The sequence below is a fragment of the Chlamydotis macqueenii genome, chromosome 6, assembly GCF_036417535.1.
Source record: "Chlamydotis macqueenii isolate bChlMac1 chromosome 6, bChlMac1.mat, whole genome shotgun sequence".
Lineage (NCBI taxonomy): Eukaryota > Metazoa > Chordata > Aves > Otidiformes > Otididae > Chlamydotis > Chlamydotis macqueenii.
The window spans coordinates 9,094,162-9,120,123 of record NC_141561.1 but is presented as its reverse complement, the minus strand read 5'-3'; the positions used below and the strand labels follow the sequence as shown (position 1 = coordinate 9,120,123).

The 25,962-nt window shown below is 36.9% G+C and overlaps 1 protein-coding gene across 1 annotated transcript in view; it reads right to left on the bottom strand.

Annotated features, from left to right (window-relative positions):
• The window catches only part of DPP10 (dipeptidyl peptidase like 10), a 244,241-nt gene that overhangs the window by 70,122 nt on the left and 148,157 nt on the right, over positions 1-25,962 (bottom strand). Inside the window, exons 7-8 of the mRNA XM_086750569.1 lie at positions 7,090-7,142; positions 6,908-6,989 (exon numbers count right to left, since the gene is read on the bottom strand). Of these exons, the coding sequence (XP_086606695.1) occupies positions 6,908-6,989; positions 7,090-7,142 (135 nt within the window). The remainder of the gene's footprint in view (positions 1-6,907; positions 6,990-7,089; positions 7,143-25,962) is intronic.

Sequence of the window (25,962 nt, the reverse complement as noted above, 5' to 3'; positions counted from 1 at the left end):
CTTATAAATGTTCCTGCTCTCTAGAACTCACAAAACTTTTATTGAATATAGTCAACCTTGACATACAAAAATGTTTTTCCCTGTTTTCCAAAACTGCCTGTGTTTTCTAGCTGCGTTTTCCATTCCCCTTTTCTAAGATGGAGAAAACTCCTTTCATACTGAGGATAACTTTTGAAACTAGAGAACAGGCATGTAATGCTTATCTTCTCCCCCAGCTTCATCTATATTTAAGTGGAGCGGGCACCTAGAAATTAATAACTGAAAATGAAAATTAGTTCAGTAGAATACCTACAGAGAAACTAAGAATTTAATTTTTTTCTTTGAAGATTAGTTTGAATTAAATTACTTAGAGAGAAAGGCAAAAAAAAAATTACATTTTACAATGCTAATTTGAGAAATCTAAGAGGAAATGCAATGTGCAGCTGCAGCTTTGGAGGAATACAGTTTTATCTAAGACTTTTAGGTAACTCTTATTCTTATATGAAGAAAAATATTATAGTTGTCATGCTCAGTGTGACCCTGATAAAAAGTAGTTCTTGTATAAAAAAAATAAAGTGGCAGAAAGCTTCTGCAAGTATACTAGCAAGTGCGTTTCACATCATTTCGTAACAGAATCTGACCGTTTAGCACATTTCATCCAACATAAAAAAAATGCACAGTCTTGTAAAATAATACACAATCTAACTATCTGCTGGTCAAAAGTCTTTTTGTGCCTTTTTTCTGCAAATAGTTTAACTTTTTGGTTCAAATTCTCAGCCTCTGACACACTAAGTTTCCCAGTTGGAATCTAGAAATGTAATAAAACCATTTGGAAGAGAAAATTAAAAAGCTTTAGTAGCCTCCATAATTTCTCATTGCCTTTAGAAAGGGAGGACTTCAGCATTTGCTAGAATTATGGTCAAATACTTTAAAGACTCAACTAGGTGGTCAATGCTCAATCATACAGGTTCCATCTCCTCACAGAAACATCCTCAGCAAGACCAAGTATCTCAAAATATGCTGTGAAGTACAGATGTTCTGCAAGGAACCCCTCACACATTTAAAATAAGAAATCACACCTGAGGCTAATGTCACATTAAAATGTTCTTGTTTATTTCTGGTTTGCAGAATAAATTCAACCACACATTTTCCTTTCAGTTTTACTGCCGTTTGCTTCATTAGCATCATGATTAAAAGGAAAGATGAAATAAAGCCTTGACATTTCCAGATGTGATTTTAAGTTACTCATATAAAAATAGAGCAAGTCAAAAGAGCAAAAGACTTTGAAAATAAAACCAGCTGATTAAATAAATTTATTTAGGACTTACTTCATTAGCATTAATTAAGCTTCTACTTGGCTCATGAACCCTGAGAGATCTTTTCTTCTTCATTTGCAAATGGAAGTGTTTTTGCCAGGAGGGGGTGCCAAGTACCCACAGCATTAATTATGCAAAAGTAAAACACATGGCAAATATTTTACAAAAAGTTATGTTACTAATTTTTTATAGTAGTTGTACTTTGAACCTTGATAGAGCAAATAGTAAATGAAGCTTTCAGCAACTAATGGCTGTTAAAGGATCTGTTGAGCAAGGTATGTGTCTAGCATAGTCCTGCTAATTTCTCATTTACTAAAACTAGCCTAGTGCTTCTCTGGGTACTTGGCAAATAATACAGCATCAAAGAACTTTGCTGCTGCAGTATTTTAATTATCTAAAACAGTATTTGAAATCCACAGAAAAAAAAAAAGCTAAAATTTTGGAGAAGGCCACTGTAAGGAAATGCCATGTTAATAAAGCAATTCAGTCTGATAAGTATTTGCATTTTTGTGGGGCAATAGGTGTTGACGGGAGGGGAAGGCAAAATAAACCTTCAAGCAAGACAACCAGGATAAAGGTGACTGTTCACAAAGCAGAGAGGCTGGGATTTCTTAACTGGTACATTTATTAATAATAATTAAAGCAGATTCATCTCTTTTGGTTTTGAGTTTCTGTTTGTATGATTCTTTTTAGGTAGTTTTAATATAAAGTGAGGTCCTTTTTCACTGTTTTTTTTTTTTCCATTCTTTTTGTAAAAGCTTCAGCTTCTAAGCCCTATTATCTATGAGGATCCTCTTCCATTTTTTTTTTTTTTTGTAACAAGAGGGCAATTTTCTTGTTTTATAATATCGAAAATATTTTCTAAAAATTGATGAGAGCATCCTGCATCCACAATTCAGCTACAGTCAAAGTGTTCTTTGTGTATATAGGATAACAGGTAATTCTACACAATGATGACCTAAATTACATTAAGGCATAGTAAAAGCTCATCTTCACTCCTACTATTTCATAATGCTATGCTTTGTTGATGGCATCAAATCTTGCCAAAGAAAGCCATCAAGCTTCTACAAAATGATCTTTCTGGTATTCTAGATAGTCTTACTATTTTCTTGATTTCTGCTTTATTAAAATAGGCATTTATTTATGCATAGACATTAATAAATAAGTCAATCGATCATTGTTTATTGCTGATCCATCCAAATGTATAACTCAAGCTCCCTTCAAAAACACTTAATATATCAAAAGAAAAACGAACTCAATGCAATAAATAACAGAAAATACCTAGTATAAACACAAAGACAAAGCGACTTACATGGATATAAGTTCATAGAATAAAGTGAACATAAAGTATTTCATACAAAATAAACAACATGTTACCACCCAAGCAGAAGAAACTTGATGTAAAACTTTTAAGAAAAAGCTGCATAAAACTGAACAACTTCTAACCGCACTTCACTGGGAACTACTCTTAGTAATCCATCCGATGACTGATCAGAACTATTTGTATCGCAAGAAGCACCGGAGAGAAACACTACATCTTTCATAGAAATCGGTGCACACCCTGGAGACCAGGTCAGGCTTCTACTGCAATACATCTCCGTAGACAGATCCCAACAGAAAAGGCTGTCTCCTCTATGCCAGATACAGGCCAGGTCCGGCACAGAAACATGAAAGCTTTTGCTACAAACTACAGGAGAAGATAAGTCCAAAGAAGAGAGAATATTGGATAAAAATTGGGTATTTCAACACCAGAGGCCCTCTAAAACCCCCAAAAGCATTCTCCTCCTCAGTAAAGCCTTCATAGCAGGTGTGGGACATCTCTTTCTCAGACACATACCATGAGGTCTCTAAATAAGTAAACTGGAGGCAGAAAAATATTGATAAAACTAATTAGGTATTTAGTTATGCTGGTTTGTTTTGCCTGGAAATACTTAATGCTGCAGTAATGGATACTATAGAGGCAAGGTAGAGAGATAATCAATTGATCTCTTTCAAAATTCTAATAAAATATGAGCAATATGAGAGACATTCAGCAAATACATAAACAGCTCCCTGAGATACTAAGATACACAGAAATGGTATTTTAGATTTGGCACAGTTCTAACACAGTTAAAAGATAGCAATTTAGAGAGTGACCTTGAAAACAGTTCTCACAAATAACAGCTATGTGACCTTAAAATACATTAATTCATTAGATAAAAGTTTGTTCTCCCCAATGGCAAACATTTTCAATTTCACCACCAAAATGTCATGACTCAAACAGCAGATGTTTCTCTGAGCTCTTCTCTTAATCTTTACAAAATCCTCTACGCTAGGTAAATAGCAAGAAATTGAAGTAACTTGCAACCACCACGGTACCTCCAAAACAATGGTATTATGGCCCAGTCATCTGGTAGCTGATATGAACCTAACTCTGTTCTTCAATAGCCACATGTGGCCTGCTGTCCCATGAGACAGCCCTAGAAATTATTCATAATGGTAGACAAATTAGACTGATACATGATTTTCACAAGGACGTGAAGTATTACTTGTACACTTGATTTCACTGCAGCCATGTTCCCTCCTCTGTGCAATAAGAACTTCTGGCTTCATACAAATTTTCCCGCTCAAACCTTCCACTTGTTTTCTCTTCATCTTACATTATATCTATTATAGGTAGTCCTGCAAGAAGTAAGGAGTTGGACTCAATGATCCTTATGGGTCCCTTCCAACTTCGGTCAGCTGTACTGGCTGTGCCCCCTTCCCAGCTTCTGGTGCTCCTCCAGCCTTCTCACTGGCAGGACATGGGAAGCTGGAAAGGCCTGACTTAGTGCAAGCACTGCTTAGCAACAACTAAATCATCAGCGTGTTATCAACATTATTCTCGTACTATATCCAAATCACAGCACTACACCAGCTACTAGAAAGAAAATTAACTCTATTCCAGCTGCAAACAGGACAATGCGTTATCCCACATCACTTTGATTTAATCCAGGACCTTCCAAATAATTACGGCATAAAGTTGGGACCTTTGGTTCAGTCAGGCATACCTGTGCCTGCTGCTTCACATCTCATGCTGATTTTGCTGACCTGTCATGGCTATAGCATTGCTACTGTCTTCTGCACTGCACCTGGAAGGGTGCTATTCCTCTTCATTTTAGAGGTCTACATATACTTGGTTTATGTGATGGCCACAGGGTACGTATCATTGATTTCTCCAGATAAAAGTTGTCTATATATAGTTTATTTGCTCTCCACTTGTTCTTCAGTTGTAATGAATGGCTCTTGGAGATTACTCATGATAATACACCATAATAATTTTGTGTAGGGTATGTATCATGTATTCGACTGCTTGTTTTATTTATTATGAATTATTACTATTTTCATTATTATATGGAAAGACAAGTAAGTATTGTTTTGGAAGGAACTTCAGTAAACCAATCATAGTGTGTTTGGCAACATGGATCCATGAGACTGCATCTTTCTTTGAACCCAGATACACGTTATCAACAGCTACTGCTGACAGATTACCATGTTTTAGGTCTTTCCCATTACGATTTCCTCTGTACCCAGTTTCACTGCTGTTTGCTTCCTGTAGTGTCTTTATTCAAAACTCACCTATAAAGTGTCTGTTCTAATGACAATTTTACAACTGAGAACCATTATGGAGATGTGTCCTTAATCACACATCTTTTCTCCGCTTAACCTATGCTGCTGCAATGGTCTCTACTGTCCTGTTTCTGCTAGAGACAGCGATTCCTTTGGACAGCAGCAACAACCATTACTCACAACAGTCTTTATTCATTCATGCTCCTTCTACATTTCTGGCTTGCTGCTGAAGGGGGAGAGTAATGTGGCAAGATGCTTCTGTCACTTTAGAAGCCTCCTTTTACCACATAAATGGCTTTACAAGAAGACATCCTTCTTATTGGCAATTCTTACGGAAATGACCTTTGGTATATGGTCATTGCAGGTTTACATCTATTAACAACACTTGGTATCAGAGTGCACAGAAGATTCTGTGTTTTAATCAGAGTTATTATTTCCTAATTCTGCCGACCATATGGCACCATAAAGCCCATAGCAGAGCAGATATTTTTAAAGCCTGACATTAACTTTACTAGGGACATTAACAAAGATGAGTAACGTTATCCTCACTGAAGTATAAATTATGCTAACGTTTCCAAATTTGGATGATTAAGGTTGTACCTAAAAAAACACGTTTTTTTTTTTCAGTTTCAAGACTTAATAGGAGTCCACCTGTGCCCATATCTAAAAGTATCCATACATATTTCCAGAATGACAATCTAGGAAAAACTGATAAAGAAGGCATTATTCTGATTTATTATTTTTCTCAAGTTTATGATTGGTAAGTCTGCTCCTGTTCTTAAGCTACATCTCAGGAAAACAAAAAATTCATTTCTCACTAATCACTGCATGAAATTTCAGTTTTAGTTTAGATTACTAATCAGAAGTACAGCACAGATAACTTATGAACTGCAATTTACTTTTTTTTTTTAATTTCTGCTCAGTTTTGCAAATGCATTGCCTTTCTGCTACAACCTACATAGGTTGCCATGCTCCATAACACTGCCTGGTAAATAACCTATGTATTTGTTACCATCAATCCCGCACCATGCTCTCATTATTAATAAATTAATGTGGTTAATTATTAAAACACAGCAAGCGTGTTCCAATTACTTTTTCCTTCCTGCCTCCACTTGCTTAATGCAATACATTCTAATTAGAAATATTTTTTCTGTTCCTACCATCTTGATGAATGATATAAGCAATGGGGTATATTCTCTAGACATTCAACCTATAGCCTCTCTGCATGAACAAGTCAGATGTGCAAAGAGACTTCGAGATCATGCCTGTGGGCATTAATGAGCTTATTAGAACATTGTAATGAGGATTACCTGAATTTCTTATTCAGAGAGTTGAAGCTTCTAGAAGTCTTCCTCTTGCCTTCAACTACCAACACAAGTCAGTTTAAAATCACTGCTGTTCCTAAAACCACAATATTTTTTGTTTTCCTATTGAGGTTGGTCATGACAATAATGGATGATTTGTATTCATAAAAAGTGGTAAAACTTTTGGTTGAAAACAATATATGAAACACAGCACTTCTAGCTTTATTATTATGAATTCAATGCAGCACAAATAACCCTGGCAGCAGTTTTCATACTGAAATGAAAACACCACTTTTCATTGAATCCATCACATCCACTTTTGGATGTTAAGCTTTTACATTTGCCCAGAGTTTTCATTGATTTTGCACTTGAAAACTTCTCTTCACCTTCAACTTTCCTTCTCTCACAGCAGTAGCCATAAAGATGGTTATTCTGAAAATTACTTCAGTGCATATTTAGATGAAGATGTGATTCTTTCAACAACTGTACAATTTGCTTATTGGGATTAGACTGGAAAAATATGTTTACATGTTTTCTATAAAAATAAATACATAAATAGGTCCCCTAAAAGCTATAACAGGACTATGTTAGCATCATGCAGAAATACGTAACAGAAGTCATCTTAAGGCTTTTTATTTTTTTCTTTTTTACTTCAGTCTGTCTGGAGTAAATACATTATTAAACTACTTCCACCATAGCATTTTTAATGGCTTTGCTTACCAGTTGCTGTCCTTGGACGCCCCAGGCTGCATACTGTAAAACTGAGTCCTCTACTTCTGGAGGGTTTAACTCCCAAACTTCCCTTGAAAAAACGTAAACATTTTTACTTGAACACACTGGCATCACCATAGGCATAGAAGCACTGACAGTGACATCATATTGAAAAAAACAATGTGACCTACCTTGTGTGTATGTTATAAATCACATATGAAGCTGTATAAGAATAATGAAAAACCTGTGAAAAAAAAAAGAAAGCATAAGAATTACAAAACAAATACAGGCTTAAATACAGACTACCATTATGATAGTCACAGTCTTTCAACCCCTGTAAATAGATATCTTTATTTCTGAAAGAAATATTTTACTGTATTAATTATAACCAATTGATTTGAAGCAGGGTTTGAATGCCGTACGAAGGAAACACACACTCATCTATTACTTTAACCAGACAGTTAACCTGTCCAACAACTGCACAGAAAAAGTCCCAAGCAAAAAAAATCTCTGTTCCTGTTTAATAGCAGCATTTTGAAAAACAAAACAATGCCGAACAAAAAAACCCCAAGAACGTACATTAGGAAAATAAAACACTTCTTCCTGTATTTCTGCATCAAGTTATGGTCATAATCATTGTACAGGCATCCCAGTTATTTTACTTGAAATGCTGACAGATACAGGGTCATATGATATTTTCCTGACCACCTGCTATGTTCAGTCTGAACGACCTTCTGGGCTATGGCTCACAGAGCACAACAGAAAAACTGAATGCTTACTGGGGCTCTGTCTGGTGTGTGTGGCTTTCCTTAAACGTGTTTCAGTCTGATTTTGACTAACTTTCTTAGTAATTAAGGGAAAATTAATTTTATCTGAGATTTTTTTGTATGCAACATTCCGGGTAAAACAAAGAGCTATTTGTCAGTAAAGCGTCCTAATTCGTCAGAAAATTACCAGCGACTTCTGGTCTCAGAAACATGAGGATTCTCTGGATCAGAGAGGAAAGCAAATCTAACATACAGTCTTATGCTGCTGTCTTTATTCGTTGAAGTCAAAAGAACTGTCATTTAAGTGCAAAATATCAAGGCCTGATGTATGCGGACCCAGGAGATCCACGGCGGGGAACAGCACAGTACGGTGCATAACGTAATGTACCACTGCACCGAAGGGCTAAAATCAAACCAAACTACTACATGTTTTCTCTAAAGTCAAACATTAGTCTATATCCATATACATATTGGGAATAACAGACATCTTGCTGGTTTCCAGGCTCAGGTGACTGGTTTTAACGTAGCTCATTTCTTTACCACTATGTCTCGCTTTAAGAAAATAGCATAATTCCACAGTATTAATTAGTTTTATTATGAACTAAAATTACTTCATGGTCTTACAACATAAAATATATTTGTGACTAATTGTTACTGTACTAAGAGAAACTCTTCTTTTTAATGTAAACTATTGTCAGAAAGAAACATGGGATGGATATCCACTAGACTTACTGCAGCCTCACGTCTACGGAGTTACAGTATCTCTGCTTGGCACATGGAGGACTTATTTCTGGACAGTGTCAGGCTGGTTCCAGTTAGATGGAAAGAGATACAGCTGTAAAGCCGAAACCTTGATATAGAAACGTATGTGGGGAACTCTTTAGTTTATGTTATGTTATCTGCACCAGGAATCTTGCAGTATCTCCTCCAAAGAGGAGAGACAAAGGAGGATCACGCTTGAACAGAGCCATTGGAATTTGCCACTATGGCACACGAGAGGGGTTTCAGAGACTGTTATTTTGTCTGGAGATCATTCAGTAACAGAACCATCTGAAATATCCTTCCACTGACTCTGTTTCCATTATTAGTTCCCTGTCAAGACACACCAAGAATTTAGCGTGTCCTAAATCCTTGCTGGCTGATGCTGCAAGAAGCCCACAAAGCTCTAAGATTAGTAACTGTACTCTGTGCAACAGCTGAATTTCCCTTTGTAAGATTTCCCTTTTAGACAAGAATCACGTCAATTTTCCAAGTCTATTAGGATTAACATAAAAAGTGTTGCTTCAGTGAAAAGAATCAGACGTATATTAACAAGTATGCCCCAAACTGTTCCGTTTTTTTTATGTTGCAGCTTATGATGAAGTGTTTGGTCATGTAAGGTAGCAGCCTCTTCTGAGAAGTGCCGTGTGACAGAAATAGAGGCAAATTATAATAATATTATGATTGCTGTAGGAGGTACAAAGACACCAAGAAGAACATTCTAAGTAATTACATTGATTTTTCTCTAAATTGCTATTAAACATATCTAGTACCATGTCTCTATACTATATATACACACACATCTAATTATATACATAGCAGAAGCAGACTACTTGCTCACATACCATAATGTTTAAAGTTCAGCGAGGTTTCTGGCAAAAATTAACTTGGCAATAACACAACTGAGGGCCTATCATGATAGTTGTTCAAGTACTGCTGGTAAGACAATGGGACAAACCATTGGCTTCAAAGCTCCTGCCTCCTTTTATAAACCTGATATTGCTAGAGGTAAAAGAGAGCAGATCAAAGGGACATAAATGGTTAAATCATAGCGGTTTCTGTGCAGGTCCTATATTGCCAGGGGCTACCCAGAGGGCCACTTGCCAGCAGCTGTTAAAGGAGACAGTCTCATACAGCCAGTTACTGGGAAGAAGAATGGGTCTCGCGTCCTTCCCGGAAAAGGGAAAAGTACATCACAGATAATGTGCAGAGGGCTGATAAGTATTTAGAACAGAAATATTTAAAATGCAAATTATTAGACGGAATATATTTCAACAAGAAATGCTACATTAGTAAGTCATTTTCACAGCTTTAACAGAAAATAGGCTACAACAAGAACAAAAACATTTCGTATGTCATGTGGAAAATCTCCTCTTGCCTTGTGGTAAAATTTCTATCTAAATGTTCATGTAGAAGTATTAATATCTTTATCTTAAAAGTATTAATACTGTTGTAAAAGCTCCACAACCAGAGGAGACCAACATTATAATGAAGCCACTTTCAGACAGGATGCCAACGTTATTCTCAAATGACTCATGTTAGTTTTATTCCTTAATAGGAATACCATGAATAAATTACAAGCAGGAAGTTTCCTAATTCTTCTTGCTTGCAACAGCCATATACTGAAACACCGTTATTACTGAAATGAAAACAAATAATAAAAAAAGAACATAGAAAAATCTTTCTTTTCCAAGCCTGGCTTATATAGTAAGTGACATATTCCCAGGAAGCTCTCTCAGTTTTGTATAAAGGCTTACCCGCAGAGATCCTTTTTAGGATCTCCACTATTTTGGTGAAGCTGTAGCTCGCAGAGAGACACAAATCAATGGCTAGGATCATGTGTCTCCTGATCCTTAATGTACCACATCCAGCATCACACAAGAGGAGCCCAGCTGAGGGCACCAAGCCTGACGCTAACCGTAGGGAGCATCAGGGACTCCCAAAACACCAGGATCAAACCTTCCATGCTGCCACCAGCCGCATCCCCTCTGGAAAAGGCATACGTAGGCTTGGGGGATCTTGCCCCGCAACTCTCGTTTTGTGGGATGTGGACTAATCGGAAAAATCTCTGGTAATTTACGGTGGAGTTTGCAAAGACACAGACTGAAAGCTCACACAGGTAAAGCCTGGGCTGCATTGTCGCCTCTCACAGTATACTTAGAGTGAAGGCTGGTCGTTGTCTTCACCATTCAAATCCAAACTGCTATCATTTCTATATCAAAATGTGTTCAAACATTTTTTTTGTACTCCAAGCCTTCTAACTGGAGTGGTATCAAAAGACTAAACTAAGGCTAATATTTAAACATGGACAGTAAATTACTCTAGCTGACAAAAAGAAAAAAAAAAAAAAAAAGACATACTTAAGCAGTGAAACTGAAGAAAAAGGGAGAAAGGTTGTAGTGAAAAAAAGACTCTTCTAGGTACAAAGAGGAGAATCAATTAATGAATATAGACATAGGGAATGTCTCTAAGTAAGTGAAGCCATGTAGGAGAGCAAAGACTTTTAAAATATTAAAAGCATTACAGTAATTTCTGTACTGTCATATCAGAAGATGAAAATAAAGAAAGGAAAACGGCCTTGCATAATTTAATAAAATAACTATACATGTTAAGGTGGGACAGCGTGAGAAGCCTTACCTGCACGAGTGGCATGTATGTTTGCAGGGTTCAGGCCTTTCTAACAGGTAAATAACTTGGCTGCTTCTGTTGCAGTAAGCTGGAAAACGTTCCCCACAATGCTCATTCAAGGACTGAGAAAATGGCTTTTTAGATCAGAAAGATGGCATACCTCCCCCTCAATATCATTTAATTTTTCTTTTGACACAGAATACAGTACGTAACTACCATTGCACATTAAGTATTTCTTCTGAATTCAGGCTTTCATCAGTTTATAAACTGAAGACAGGCTTTTATGTGATGCTGCTCAATACTGAAAAAGTTAGCTGCATTTGTGTATGAAAAAAAACATTACAGAACTATATTACAAAAAACCCAAAAGAAAAAGGTGAAAAAAGTATTTCAAGACAAATTGCTCCAGTCAAAACTTATTGAAATAACAATCTATTATTCAGCTAATAGCCAACAATAAGAAAACCACACTTATCAATCATGATCTGAACTTTTAGATGACATATTGTTCTGGGTTTTATACGTCCTCTATTTTCTAGCTTTCAAGGAATGTCTTTGTCTTTGTAAGGTTTCTAAAAATGAAATACTGTCATGGAACTCGATGCATAGCCCAGCAAGATGCAGGAAAAACAATGTGCAATACACACTTAGCCAAATACCCTCCACTAATTCTGTAATATACTCTGGAAAATATTCAATTTGCTGTCCTTGGGTAGCCTGGAAAACACCCCTCAGTAGAATAGTGTTTGTGCTAAAAAGCTGCCAAGAAAACCTCACTAGCAGTATTTCTACAGGATGATGAGGGCCCTTAGCTCCAGGGAAATTGAGGAGAGCTAATGACAGTAGAATCTCGCCGCAGTGTAATCACAAAATACTCGGGCATGCCCAACACCTTGATGCATCCTTTATCCATTTCCTATATTATAAACCCATTATATTCTTTCACATGTTATTTATTTAGACCCATAACGATCCCTCCTTGCTAGCACAGCTTTTTGCAAGGTAGTGAACAGACTGTCCTATATTTTCATTTCTACCCACGCAGACACCCATACTCTGAACTGGTCTCTGCAGTTCTCAGTGCTGCTACTCTGTAAATTCCCGTTTCAGATTCAAATAAGACAACTTCTCACAGGGCATAACAGCACTCAGTCTGAGCAAGAACCATAAAAAGTGACAGTATATGAAATACACTTAAGATCAGTTATCCTGAAGTTTACCAGTCAAATAGGGTGCATGTCTCACACACAATATTCCTGCGGTATATACCTGTTTGTTTGCATTTTACCTAGCAAGTAACAGAGACTATGTAAAAGCTATGTCTTTCCCATCAATTAAAAAAATGCAGCAGAGTATTATTAAATAACTGAAAATGCAGAATATGCCCTTACACCCATCTCACTTATCTCAAAACACAGACATTGACTTGGAAAGAGAGGCAATTTCTCAGATAAGTTTCAAAACCATACAGATCTTTATGATTAATCAGTGAAGTTTCAGCTATTTTATGGGTTAATTTACACTTCCATCACATGGAAAACAAGATCTAGTATTTTAAGAGATTATTACTCTGACTGAAAAATGATTATATTATTATTCTAAGAATTAAAGGACTGAATCAGAATTAAAACCAGAATGATTTACTTCAGCTGCGGGAAGTGCTACCTGCTGCAATATACGGATGCCTCCCAAACAGTATTATTAATGAAAAAAGAAAGACCAAGAAATTCCTTTTATTGCTTCACATGCACAAGTCAGTTATTAGGCAGTTCAAAGCCAAGAGAACCCGACCTGGAAAAGGTTCTGTGTGCTGGAAAGCTTTTCTATTTTTTCCAGCTACATCAGTTGGTCTAACAAAAGATACTACCTCTTCCCGCAGATTTTGTCTCATTTATCTCTTCAGGCCATCACATCTGTAACAACAATGTCCCCGAAAAACAAACATTCCTGAGCCCAGCTGAAAAAAAAAGGACTACCTAAAACTGAACCCAGGAACTACTGGCCTAGGTACACAGCCTGGAGAACAGCAACATGAGTAGGATTTCGCCTTCATCCTTTTTTCTACAACTGAATTAAGCATTTGAAGAATTACTGAAAAATCTACTTATGTTCAAAACCAAACCAAAAGACTTTGCCATGGTAATGCGATTACAAGGCACAGATAAAAGTTAACCAATCACTCATCTGTCATTCACGGAAGGAAGTACACCCACACAATGGCACATGAAACCTCATTCACTGCTCCAGGATCCAATCTTCAATAAAGCCTTCAAAATTCAATTTAGACCGAGAAATGCAAACACACGTTGCTTTATCTCTTGCCTGTGGGATAAAAGTGTCTTGGAAGAAAAACTGAGCCTGTAGAACATGCCACGAACTACAAAAAGTAAGCAAGTACCAGACACCAAGTGGATAGAATATGAAGGGAACATCATGAAATGTCGATGCACAGGGTGGTTACCGAGACCTTCTGAAGGGATTACTGATGTTAATGCCCTATGCTTGCTACAGCTGCATCCAAAGCAAATGACACAGCGGACAATATGAAACTGTGCTGATGACTTTGGGCAAGCCTATCCCACAGATGCACACAGTCCAACTCAGTCCCCACAATTTAACTGCAGTTAACTGGGAGGGCAACGAAGTGCAACGCTAAGCTCGCTGTGCATGATCCTGTGATGCAGGGCTTTGGCACAGCTTCTCAAGCAAGACGCTGCGTCGATCCAGCCGTGGCATTTTCAGACCACAATTAGTATCTACACACAGTGCAACAACATACAAATTAAGACTAAAAGAAGATTGGATGGCTCTATAACATATTCTGTTGTATGGTAGCAATCAGATTTTTGTTACTTAATTTTCAGCTAGCATGAAATGAGACAGCCAAACCATTGCATTCTTGATTTTCAGTATGACGAGTTACTGTATATTCAAATTCAATTTCTATAGGAAATCACAGCCTATACAAATTATAAAAAAATATACAAAGTATATATATGTTAGCTATACAAATTATGAAAATTATTACCCAAATTATTTCTCCTCTAGGTAGTGATACTTTACTTTCAGTTTTGCTCAGTGCACATTGGTGTAATTCAGATTTCCAGCAACAGAAATGAGAAAAGACTTTGAGTAGGGCATTAATGTCATATACAAACTCTTTATTCTGCTACACATTTGGAGAGCACCAGGTTATTTGTGGCCAGATTTCATCCGTTGTGGTAGTCTGCTGAAAGCAAATGAGTTACAGTGGGAGGGTGTTAGTCTCTGCCTTATGCCATCAGGATTCCAAGCAGCAACTTCTTGCTATGGGTAAAAAAAATGGATCAAGATTCACACAACAAATGGCTATTCCTCATTTCCTTTTTATAAGCTTTAAGACATCTGACTTTGGCAGGACAGCAGTACAAAGAGAATGAAATCAGTATCGAATGTGCTGAGCCACAACTTTCACAAAACAATAAAAATGATTTATTTTTCTCTTCCCTTTGTATTACGAGATGTGTGACACCCCCATTAGTAAAACCTGTGATGGAGTAATAAGATTAAATTAGTAGCAGCATGACTACTGCCAAAGGTAAAGTACAGCTGCTGGATGAATCCTCCATCCACTTTGTAATTTATGTACTAAATAAATTAATAATGTTAAAGTTATCAATAACAGTATTAGGTGAAATCTACCTTCCTTTAAAACTCCATTACCATTCACTTCAAAAGTTCCTCCTTTGCCTGTCCAGTCTGACTCCACGTGTTCTCCAGCATACGAACTGCTTCTAAAGGGGATTAAACAACTAAATATGGCATGGCCATGTTTGGGTTTCATGTAATTGGCTGCTTGAGAGCATAAAAAGTGAAGAGAGCTCTGCAGCATCAACCTCTGAGCCACAGAAACATTGAACCACTATGTAACACATATTACAAATGAAGAGTTTGAACAAAAGACACACTAGATCAATAAAGGACCGACTCCGCGTATTTATGAAAATAATATTGATTAAAGATTGGAATTCTGTTGATATTATGCCATGGCAACAAATACAGCAAAGCCTCAGATTGTGTATGGATACCAAAGCTCAACTCACATAAGGATATACTGCAGAAATGGTTCACACCGTGCTTCAGTGAAGTGGCGCCTTTTGTTCTTAGGAGGTGTAGTGCCTGGCTGTTATTTACCTGGTCCTGGATTCAGCAAGAGTTTTATCACATGAGTTAATGATTGATTTAATATGGATTATATCTGGGGTAGAGAGAAGCACAGAATTTATCTCCTTCATTAATTGCGGATTTGCACCACAATCCAGTAAATTGTTTCATCTTACCTTAATTTTAACCTGCAGCTAATGACACATTAACTCATAGTTCAAACAGCTAGAAAGGACTGCTACGATCATCGTGCCTGACCTCCTACATCTGAAACAAAGTTTATGGGACTTTTCATTTTAAACAGCATGATACACAAACGGAGATTTCCAATGTGTCCTTCAGTGAATTTCAGAGTAAACCATGAGAAACAACCAACCAGACTTCATAATAATGAGCGTATGAATTTCCACACATCCTTGAATTCTACTGTTTCTACTTGATTCTGGAAGCAAAAAAAGTAGAGGTACATTTTCCCAATACTGATGTCTAAATCTCTTACGTATTTCTGCACAATCTTTGGCTTTTATAGGTAGAATATCTTGTTTCTGAAAGCTCTGTATCTAATTGCAAAGGTTTAATCTGAGATAGCTTGATGTCTTTGCAGCACTGAAGTTAAATGACAAGGTTATAACTTTGCAAAGCATATTTATTTGTTTCAATCAACATCAATTACTTGTCATGATTGATAAGAACCACTGCATATCATTGATAACAATTTATGGTTAGCATTAATACTTTGAGGTATGAAATATAGCCAGTCATGACAACTATATGCTGCCAAAACAAAATAAATATAAAGGCAAGACATTTCTAGACACGTAATTTATCTATAAGAAAAAAGGCTGTCAAGGAAGCCTAAACAAAAAAAGCACCTCTAGAAAATCTGCTAAAGCTTCAACTGTCCCGCATATAATTTTTCAATAAGATTAATTATCTCAAGAGAAATACATCCACTGCAGAATGTTAATTAATTCACAATCAATTAAACTCAGTTCATCTAACGAACAGTAATGTGATACAAGCCACAGTTCAGAACAACTGCAGAAACTTCTTTTTCTTCTCCTACACCAAGAGCTGAGATAGACCATCCTATATTTGGATATGCAACTCAATCATTTTTGAATATATAATAACTTCAGATGAGTGAATTATTCAAAAAAGAATGTTCTGCATTGCTACTTCTGAAAGCCTCGTATATCACTGTCATTTGAAATTCTATTAGTTACACTATCACGTAAAATGTTCCTTGAGTCTTGTATGAGATGACTTACGACAAAAATTTATATGAATTTTTTTCTGGCTTATTCACCTTCAGCACTAAAAACCAGGTATGACTTCACTGAAATCACTGTTACATGACGGCAATGCGGGTAAGTCTCAAACCTCAAACATAACATGCGTATTTTTTATATCGATGCATGCCTACATGCGCATCATTCTCAAGTGTATGCTCACACTCATATTCAGTATGATTAAAATTTTGACTTTACAAATATTTTGGGATTTACAGAAACTTGTCTTTTCCTAAACTGATTTACAGGCAGCTTCACAATACGCATGCTTATTTTGATCTGGACTAATGTAAGGGGCAACAGAAGATAATAAATTCTGACAACACAACCAGAACTTTATCTCCATAGAAATATAAGGCTGCTGAGAGTGCCTGCTTCTGGTCATTGCAACTGAGGATACTAAATATGTATTAGAAAAATACGTACTTAAGTACTTTAATACTGCCTGATACTTTCATCAGTCTGATCTCTTCACAGGATCCTTCCAGTATAACACGAATCCCATACAAGAGACAACCTTTATGGGAAACTTGGATTGAGTGTCTCCATGCATACTGAAAACTGTTAATTGAAACCAAAATATATTTTAAATCACTGACTCTTGAAGGCAGAGCTGCATCAAGTCTCCTGAGAGTCTTTTGTGATGGTTTAACTTAGTTTGCTCTTTGGGACACTGTGAAAGAAAGAATTGAGCCAAGACTTGGTTTTGGTCTCAGTTTTTACAAGGTAACACATTCCTCACATATTGTACTTATTCAAACAGATTGCTAAGGAGGAAATTGGCAAATGAAGAAAAAAATACCACCTTGTTTTGAAGAGAGATACTTCTACATGTGGTGATACTTACAAAAATGTACATAAGCTGATTCAGGTGAAACACCATGTGCAAACAAACGGGTAAAAAAAAAGTTGTTAAGAAAACATTTTCTAAAATCACATTTCATATAAAATAAAATGTTCAGTTTCTGAGCACAAAACTAAACTGAAGATGTTCTGAAATGACGAGGATACAAAAGAAAATCAAGGCATACAATGCAACAATTTTGAAGTAAAGACTGTAGTCTCAATCTCCCTCTCTCTTCTCCAGACAATGTGACTCAGTCCAGTAGCAGTAAGAAAGCAGATGCTGGATGCTCCTCTGCTCTTCACTGACAAATGACATGAGGAGATGAAAAGACTCTGTGGAGCTGGAGAAAGAACAAGCAATGAGATAAACAACCTGTGGGTCTGAAGAAATGCAGAGAGAAAATGGAAAAGAAAACTGGGCTGGGGGAAGCAGATGGATAAACAAGCAGATATGCAGGATGGAAGGAGGAAGACAAAAAGACAGAGCTAAAAATATCAGCATACGAAAAAAGAGAAATAATAAAAAGACGGAACAAGTTCAGAACAAAATAGAACTGAGTTCCTTAAAGGGCTGAAACTGAAGAGAATTAGATCAAACGAGAACAGGGAGCTGGGAGGGAAAGCAGCAAGCAGATTGGCAGTGCGTGGGCATGGTGGCTGGAAAACACAGGCTCCTGGGACTGACGAAGGAAATTTATGTAGAGCAGACTGGTATTTACAGCCTTCCTCTTTTGGAGGATAAAAGATGTGAGTGAAAAAGGCAAATGGTTTTCTCAGGAATATGACAGTTCAACACTTGAATACACAAACGTCCTGCTTTTCACTGCCTTGCTTAGCATCATCACTGGTGTGATGGTTTAGCCCAAATCACCACACAGTTTCTCGCTCACTCTCCCCCTCCCCAGGGGGATGGGGGAGAGAATTGGGAAGGAAGGAGAACTCGTGGGTTGAGATGAAGACAATTTACTAAAATAAAAGGGAAAACTATAATAATAACAGAATATAAGGATATTAAAAATATACAAAGTGAACAATATGTGTTTTCTCACCACCCGATGTCCCAATGACCGATACAGCCCGTCCCGAGCAGCGATCACGGAAACAAAACCGAGCAGCAAGCAAAGGAGCAAAAGGGAGCGAGCAAGGTAGGGGGAACGATGCCAGCAAAAACAAGCAGGAAGGATGGATGCCAGGAAGGCAGATACCCACCCTCGCCTGCCCCCACTTAGATACTGAGCATGACGTTTATGGCATGGAATACTCTCTTTGGCCAGTTTGGATCAATTATGCTGTCTGTCTTTCTCCCAGCTTCCTGCATCTGCAAATTAGCGAGACTTGGAAAGCAGGACGGTGTCCTTGGTCTCATTCACAACAACTGGTATCATCAGGGTGTTTATGAACATTCTTCACACACAAAATCCAAAACATACCAGCTACTGAGAGGAAAAATTAACTCCATCCCTGCCAAAACCAGGACACACTGGTTAGCATCGCTTAGCACATATACACCACATGGAAAAGCAGGAATGCAGTGGGTGTTTCACACGTGATAAGTCATCTCTTCTCTGGGAGTCTCCCAGAGTGATACCCAGACACTTTTAACCATATCTCTTGGTGCTAGACTCTCCAGTGACTTTTCTGTATGCTACTGGGTTTTTTTTTTCCCCCAACAGTATTCAGTTCCTTATTTAGTCTTTTACCCAGTTTTTATGAGAAAATTACTATCTGTCTTGACTTTGAGTATTTATCTGCCTGTAGGTTGAGCTGTGAATAGGTTTCCCCAACTGCTTTTGAAATCCATGTTGTTAAATGCTGTTGTACTACAATCATACAATAGTTTGAGATGGAAGGACCTTTAAAGGTCATCTAGTCCAACAATCGAACCTTTGTAACTCAGGCAGCCAACATGGCCAAGACTCCACCCCTCCAAACCATTCTCTAGAAACCTTGTTTAAACTCTTCAAATTATTTAAATGCTGTGATTTAGATGTCTCCCCTTCTTAGACTGGTTCTGCACTGCAGTGTGAACTCCAGTATTTTCAATAAACTATACCTATGTTAAGACAGCATGAAAAGAAAGTCTTGTCCATAGAAGTAATTTCCACAAGTATCACTAGAGCTGAATTTCACCCTGAGTTTTAAACTTCCATTTTGGTCATGCCCTATTCATCTCCCTTACCTCTATGATTTCTTTGGTGCTGCTGGTCCTGCTAGCTGGCTTATATTGTTCCCTTTCTATTCCACTACCTTATTACAAAACTGAGCAAAATATCACCTTTATATGCAGCTTCCGACAATTGAGCTCACAGTTAGTTATCCATTCCAGCACTTCCCATCAGCAAGCCACAATGCTGCTTGCAGTCAACTAGGCCTATCTTCACTAATTTTCTCTTATTGTATCAAATGTCTGTATTCGGCTCTGTTGTAGACATTTTATGATTTTATAGTTCCTCTGGCAGGGATAACATGAAGTAGACTTGCAGCAAAAGACCTCTTCATGATGAAGTGATTAAAAGGTCATGGTAACAGAGCTATTCTTTTAGTACAAGGGACTACTTCCTCCGGTGATCTCAAAAAAGCTATAACAAAGTGATGAATAGCTCACACCAAACTAAACTCTCCAGGAAACTTCTAATCTGGTGTTATATTTGCAGACAATAAATAGAATTTTAAAGGTTAAATTTGTGCAGGTGGTTGACTGCCTTCACTGAAACATTAATTTATTGCCTAGGACCCCAGGCTAACAACCTTTCATGCTCAAAAACCCCAAAACACTTGTCCTTACTTAAAAAGAACACAAAAATTGAATAAAGGGATATATCTTAATATTTCTCTAAAAAGTGGACCCAACCATTTGATCTGCTAGGTCTGACACACTATCAGTGCTCCTCAGAGCATGAGACTGAAGCTTAGTTTAAAGCATGATGTGCAACAAAGACAGATTTGCAAAGATGTGCTTAAACATTTCTCTGGGACAGTTACATAAAGGTCTGGTCTTTGCCATCTACTTCAAGGTATTTCAACTCTGTCTATGTATGTATTTTAAAAGATCTTTCATTCTGTCTGTACCAAAGTAACCGCTCACTCTCGTTTAGCAGGAATTCACTTATTCAACACTCTTTTCAACACTGTTGAGAGATGTAAATGCCAGCAGATTTACTTGCTTTCCTGACTGCCCCGTTGGCCTACTCAGAGAAGAGACAGTCAGCCAATGTTTCTTTGATCACGGAGGCAGGAATACAGCCAGTGCTTCTTCTGAGAAAGAAGGGATGGATTCCTCATGCATAACATAGACGGGAGATACCCCTGCCATACAAAGAGCTACAAGAAGATAATTGCAAGACAGCACAGTTAAAATGTTTCAAAAACACACAGATCTTTTTGTCTTTGGGTATTTCCTATGGAACAAAATTTTTCATTACAGGATTATGCATTACTTCTTAAAAGTCAAAGTAGTGCCAACCATTCCCATTTATATTCACTTGCATGGTGGATTCAATTACGCTGCCACAATGGTGTTTCTAGTGAAAGGCAGCTCTGCCTTAGCATTTTTTTAAGAGATGACCTGGGTCAGGCTGAACCCTTTCCTTCAGGCTAAGTAAATCTATATTACTAGAAAGACAAAGGCTTTCCATGGTTACTTGTCCCTGCTTCAATGAAGAAGTTGGAAATTCCAGATTCCAATTATAAAGGAGCTAGCTTGATACTTCACTGCCTTATTTAGCTTTTTTTTTTTTTTTTTTTGTTCTTTGAGGAAGCAACTGGTAGAGTGGTGGTGTTCTGTTGTTCTTGATGTTAAATACTTTCCAAAAATCTATCTTCTGCTCTGATTGTACAGTCACAGAACACATCCAACCATTTGTTAAATTGCATGACATATATTAGCTCTTGTTAAGGTATGGCAAAATATGTTTTTTGTTGCTTTTTAGTACTCTCATGAGATCACCATTACTGATATACATAGCAGTGACTACTTAGAAGTCCGTTTCTTCTGGAATCTCTGAAGCAAATTTTCTTCATTACTGCCCCATATCTTCCTTCCATTACCTCCATGTAACACAGCTTTGGTTCCTCTTGTGTTAACACATCTGATAAAATGCAGTACAGTCTGCTCCCTGTTTGACACTGTGCTTTTGCAAAGACATTTAAAAGGGCACTGGCAACTATGTCATTCATCATCTTTACCCACTGTCTCGTCAAAGCAGAGAAAGGCAACTCCAACTTCAAGAATAAGTTCAGCAGAATAAAAAACCCACCTATTTATACTTTATTCACCTCTGTTGGTTGGTACAGAACATACCAAAAGTATGCGTGTCAGACATTTCTGCAAAACTGACAGTACAGATGGTATTGCTTGTATTAATATGGCTCCCCTGAGAATTAATTTTGTTGTAGATCTTCCCCTCTCTTCCAACTTTTCATAATTTTGTTGATCATATTTATAGATTTCCCCATCTGTCAACTCACTGGCTTCCCTATTTCCACCCAGAGACATCAGTTCCAAGTATTTTACTAAAGCCCTGTTCTGATAATCTGTGCAAACAATATTTACAAGGTAGTGCATCATGCTTACGAATGGACTGCATTTCATGGTGGTTGCTAGGCAAGTGAACAGTGAAAAGTACTGGTTTCAAGCTGTTGCAGGACATCTTTTCCTACGAGATGCAATCTCAGGTTGCTATCTCAAGTACAAAGCTGCATCAGTGATTACACTTTAAAAATATTTTTCTATGCAGCTCTGAGTTAAAGCTGCAGAAAGTGCACACAAAGTCTTTCACATCAGTCATCATCTCAGCAAGTATTAAAAACATGACACATTTTCTCATACAGAGATTAAACATTTCCATGATCCAGCTTCACTACACCCAGTTAAGGACTAAGCCAGAGTTGCTCTGTTAACACTGTTGCACGGGCTACAAGTCAATTTTCAAAACTTTGACAGATCACTTGCACATTTTCTGAGCTGCTATTCTGATCCCAAAAATGTTTCTGAGAAAGCTAGTGACTCCTGCTAAATAAAAAATTAGTTTGATAAACAAACTAGATCTTTCTACTTTTTATTACACTGAACACTCTTTTTGCAATGTTTTTACAGTAAGCATGCTTAATTTTATTTATCATTTTATATACTGAGTTGAACGTGATTCTAAATGTGATTTTCAGAAGGACTTCCATGCTAGTGACCAGAACTATTTTATTTAAAAAGCTCTGCCTATGAACTGTGAATTTTGGATGAAACTTATATAAATAGAAATGTTAAACTGTACATAAACCTCTGCCAATCCCATATTAATTAGAAAAGGAATACAGTTCAAGAAATAAGTAAAGGTTCTGGTGGGGTTTGCTATAGCAAAGATCAACAAGCTCAGCAGCCACTCTATGAGGACTGAATTCAATTACATTTGTGAAACCCAACGAAAACGTTCCAGATTGTATTTTGAAGCAAATAATCTAGATGCAGATTTTAGCAGACCATCTGACAAAGAAAATTTGAAAGGAAAAAATTCTTGACAGAAGAAATCCTCTGTTAGGGAAATCTATCCCCACTCTAGGTCTTTCAAATCTAGGTATTGATAAAAACAGTTTACTGCCTGCTCCTGTTAATCACTGCTACCTCTGATGTGAATGTATCCAAAAAGATATGGCTACAGAAAACTTATATCTGTGATGAAAATCTTTTTATTGATCTCTGTAACACTTCGGTTAGTTCATTAATGTGTGATTCGTATCCAGAAACAAGTAGTAAATTTAAATATGCACTATTGTTGACGTATATGCTCACAGTAGTTCTCATATATATATACACACATAAAAGAAGTGATAACTGGAGATTTTTAGTTATTTGCACTAAAGGGTTATTTGTTCATGGAGATGAACCAAGTAGCCAGTAAACCCATGGGGACAGCTCATAACTTCAACAGATTATTCTGTTGGAGCTCTCCTGCAGGGACAACAGTAACACCAGGGTTTTCTCATGGTCATATTTGACATAATTTTCAAAGCCTCTTCCACATAAAACATACGTGGGGAACAGAATTCTAAACTTTCTAAAGATGGATGCATTTCAGCGTCAGATGAATGATGCCAGTAAGTCAATGAGAAGCCAATAAGTCAATGAGATGCATACCTCTAGCATGATTCTTAAAGGTCATCTTTGGTGCTTATCTGCACTTTTCGGCATTCAAATATCTCTGTAAATCTGACACGTGAGCCCTTTGAAATTGTCACCCTTACCCTTTCCACACACGCTAAAGCCCTCATAATCAAACCATTAAGAAATTAAGGTGATTTTTACATCAAATACCTGATGGAAAATGCTTATATTCCTCTCACATACTCAAGTGGAGCAAATTTCATAATATAACTACTTATTTGACATTTCATTAATCTTCCTTGTAATTCAATGGGCAGAATTGAATGATTAAGCCTAACGTGATTATGAGTAAAAACAGATCAAGTCTTTTTTAAAATTTCAGTAGTGGGGATTATAAAAATATCTAAGCACCTTTAATGTGAGGAACTACCTAGTAAAATTCACATTTGTGTCCTTCTAAAAATAATAATGGGACTTTAATCAAATTAAGCTTCTTAGATTTCCAAGTAAGCAGTGGCTATTTTATGATAATCCACTGGCCAGATTCTCAGTTGCTCTACTGTTTTCTAACTTTCTGGACTCTATTGAGCTATGTCCATTTTTAGTATCTATATCCTCTTTTAAAATGTTATTTATTTGTTATAAGAGATACATAATAGGCCACATACTCAAGAGTGAGAACAGCCATTTCTGTTTGGTCTGTATCTTGATCATCAAGTTGCCTGAAAGCTCCTCTTCCCTTACAGAAATTTATCATCAATTTTGCAAAGTCATTAAAGAATCTGTTACTAATCTGGTTCTGTGGCCTGAGACTGAGTGGTGTTACCAGTTCAGCACTCTCTCAAAGTCTGCATCTTAATTCAGTAACAAAATTTCATGGTCCTCGGTGGTACAGAGTACTTCTATACTGATAAACATATAGAGCCATTTCAGGCATCTGTTTCACACATAGACCTCAGCTTGCCATTAAACAACTAAATGTATTGTCAGAGTCTGCAGAGTGACCTTACTACACAGCAGTTCCATTCCAGCTTATATTAAATGAGCACAAACATACGTGGATTACATGGGAATGCTTTGGGAATGAGATTAAATGTGACCCTAAAAATTAGTACTTGTTAAAAAGACGATCATTCCTTCTTCTCTCTTTCAATTATTAAGAATGATAATCAGCAACAGCAGCACGGCTTACAAGCACAGCACTACTGATATAAAACGGGACACCTACAGATCTCCGGTCTTCTGCTGGTTTACATACAATTGCAAGCTATATGACTAATTGCATATTAATTTGGGGTTATGAACTTATAAGGGTCTATTAAGAACTTTATTCTTTACTAGATGTGTCTTATTTTTTCTCAGCTTTTATTTTTTTTGTCGTTGTTTGAATTAGGTCAGTGGTACCTGACAGCTCAGATATATGTAACTAAATGCTACTGAGTTCCTTCTGTTAGCAGATGCTTCTCAATCATTATTTAGGAAGCAGATAAAGTTAGTCAGGCAGCTAAGTATTTGCTTTGAGAGGAGAAATTTTAACTCTCTCATCATCCATTTCAGTTATTAACTGACAGGTTTTCCTACAGAAGACTGTTTTCCGTGCACATGCGTTGTTCCGGTAGAGCTGATCTAACAGGGCTTGCACTCAGGAGCCTACCACTCTTCTTATCCAGGAGAACTTACATTTTCCAGTATTCCCAAGCAGATCCTTTTACATTTCCATTCACACTTCTGGCATAGCTCCTACCTGAATGAATCTCTATTAGACAACCATTAGCTGTAAAATGTAACACTAAAATTCTCCAGTCTTCCCATGGTGGCCACTGTAGCTAACCCGACCACAGAGCTCCTTGAGCAATTACCCTTCTGGTGACTGGAACTCTGAACTACAAAGATGAAATAAAGACATTCTAATACTTTGTACAGCACGACTGTTTCTAGCAAGGCTATCCATTTTATTCCATATTAATGATAACACATTTACTTCTTTTACACCTTCTCAAGGATTTTTATCACACAGCAAAGTGTTGCATTATATTTCTTAAAATGTATTTATGGAATAAAGTGGTTTGAGTGTAGATTGCTCTGTCCACAGTGTTTTAGTAGTAGTTTACAAGTTATCGTTAACTTCCTAACACTGACAGATTATTACTTGTCTAATTAAATCAGCATGCAGTTAATTCTGAGTCTTAAATTGCTGTGTGCACACTGACAAAAACCACTTTTTTTTTAAAAAAAAAAAAAAAATTAAAAAATGCCTGGAACTTGACACTCTTCAGTGGACTTTTCATGTGCAATTTCATTTTACTTTAACCAAATATTTGCTAGTAATAAAAAATAAGGGCCATTTAAAAACAATTTATCATAATTCACAAATACAAATGTTCTACCAATGTAGCAAATTATGTTGCTTTTCAGGACAGACACCAAGAAATTGAAGAACTGTTGTTATAGAATATTAGCTTTAATTCAGTTTTCCTCCTATTTACCTAATTTTCGCAATCGTGATGTGTTTTTTCTCCATGCTGTATCAGATTT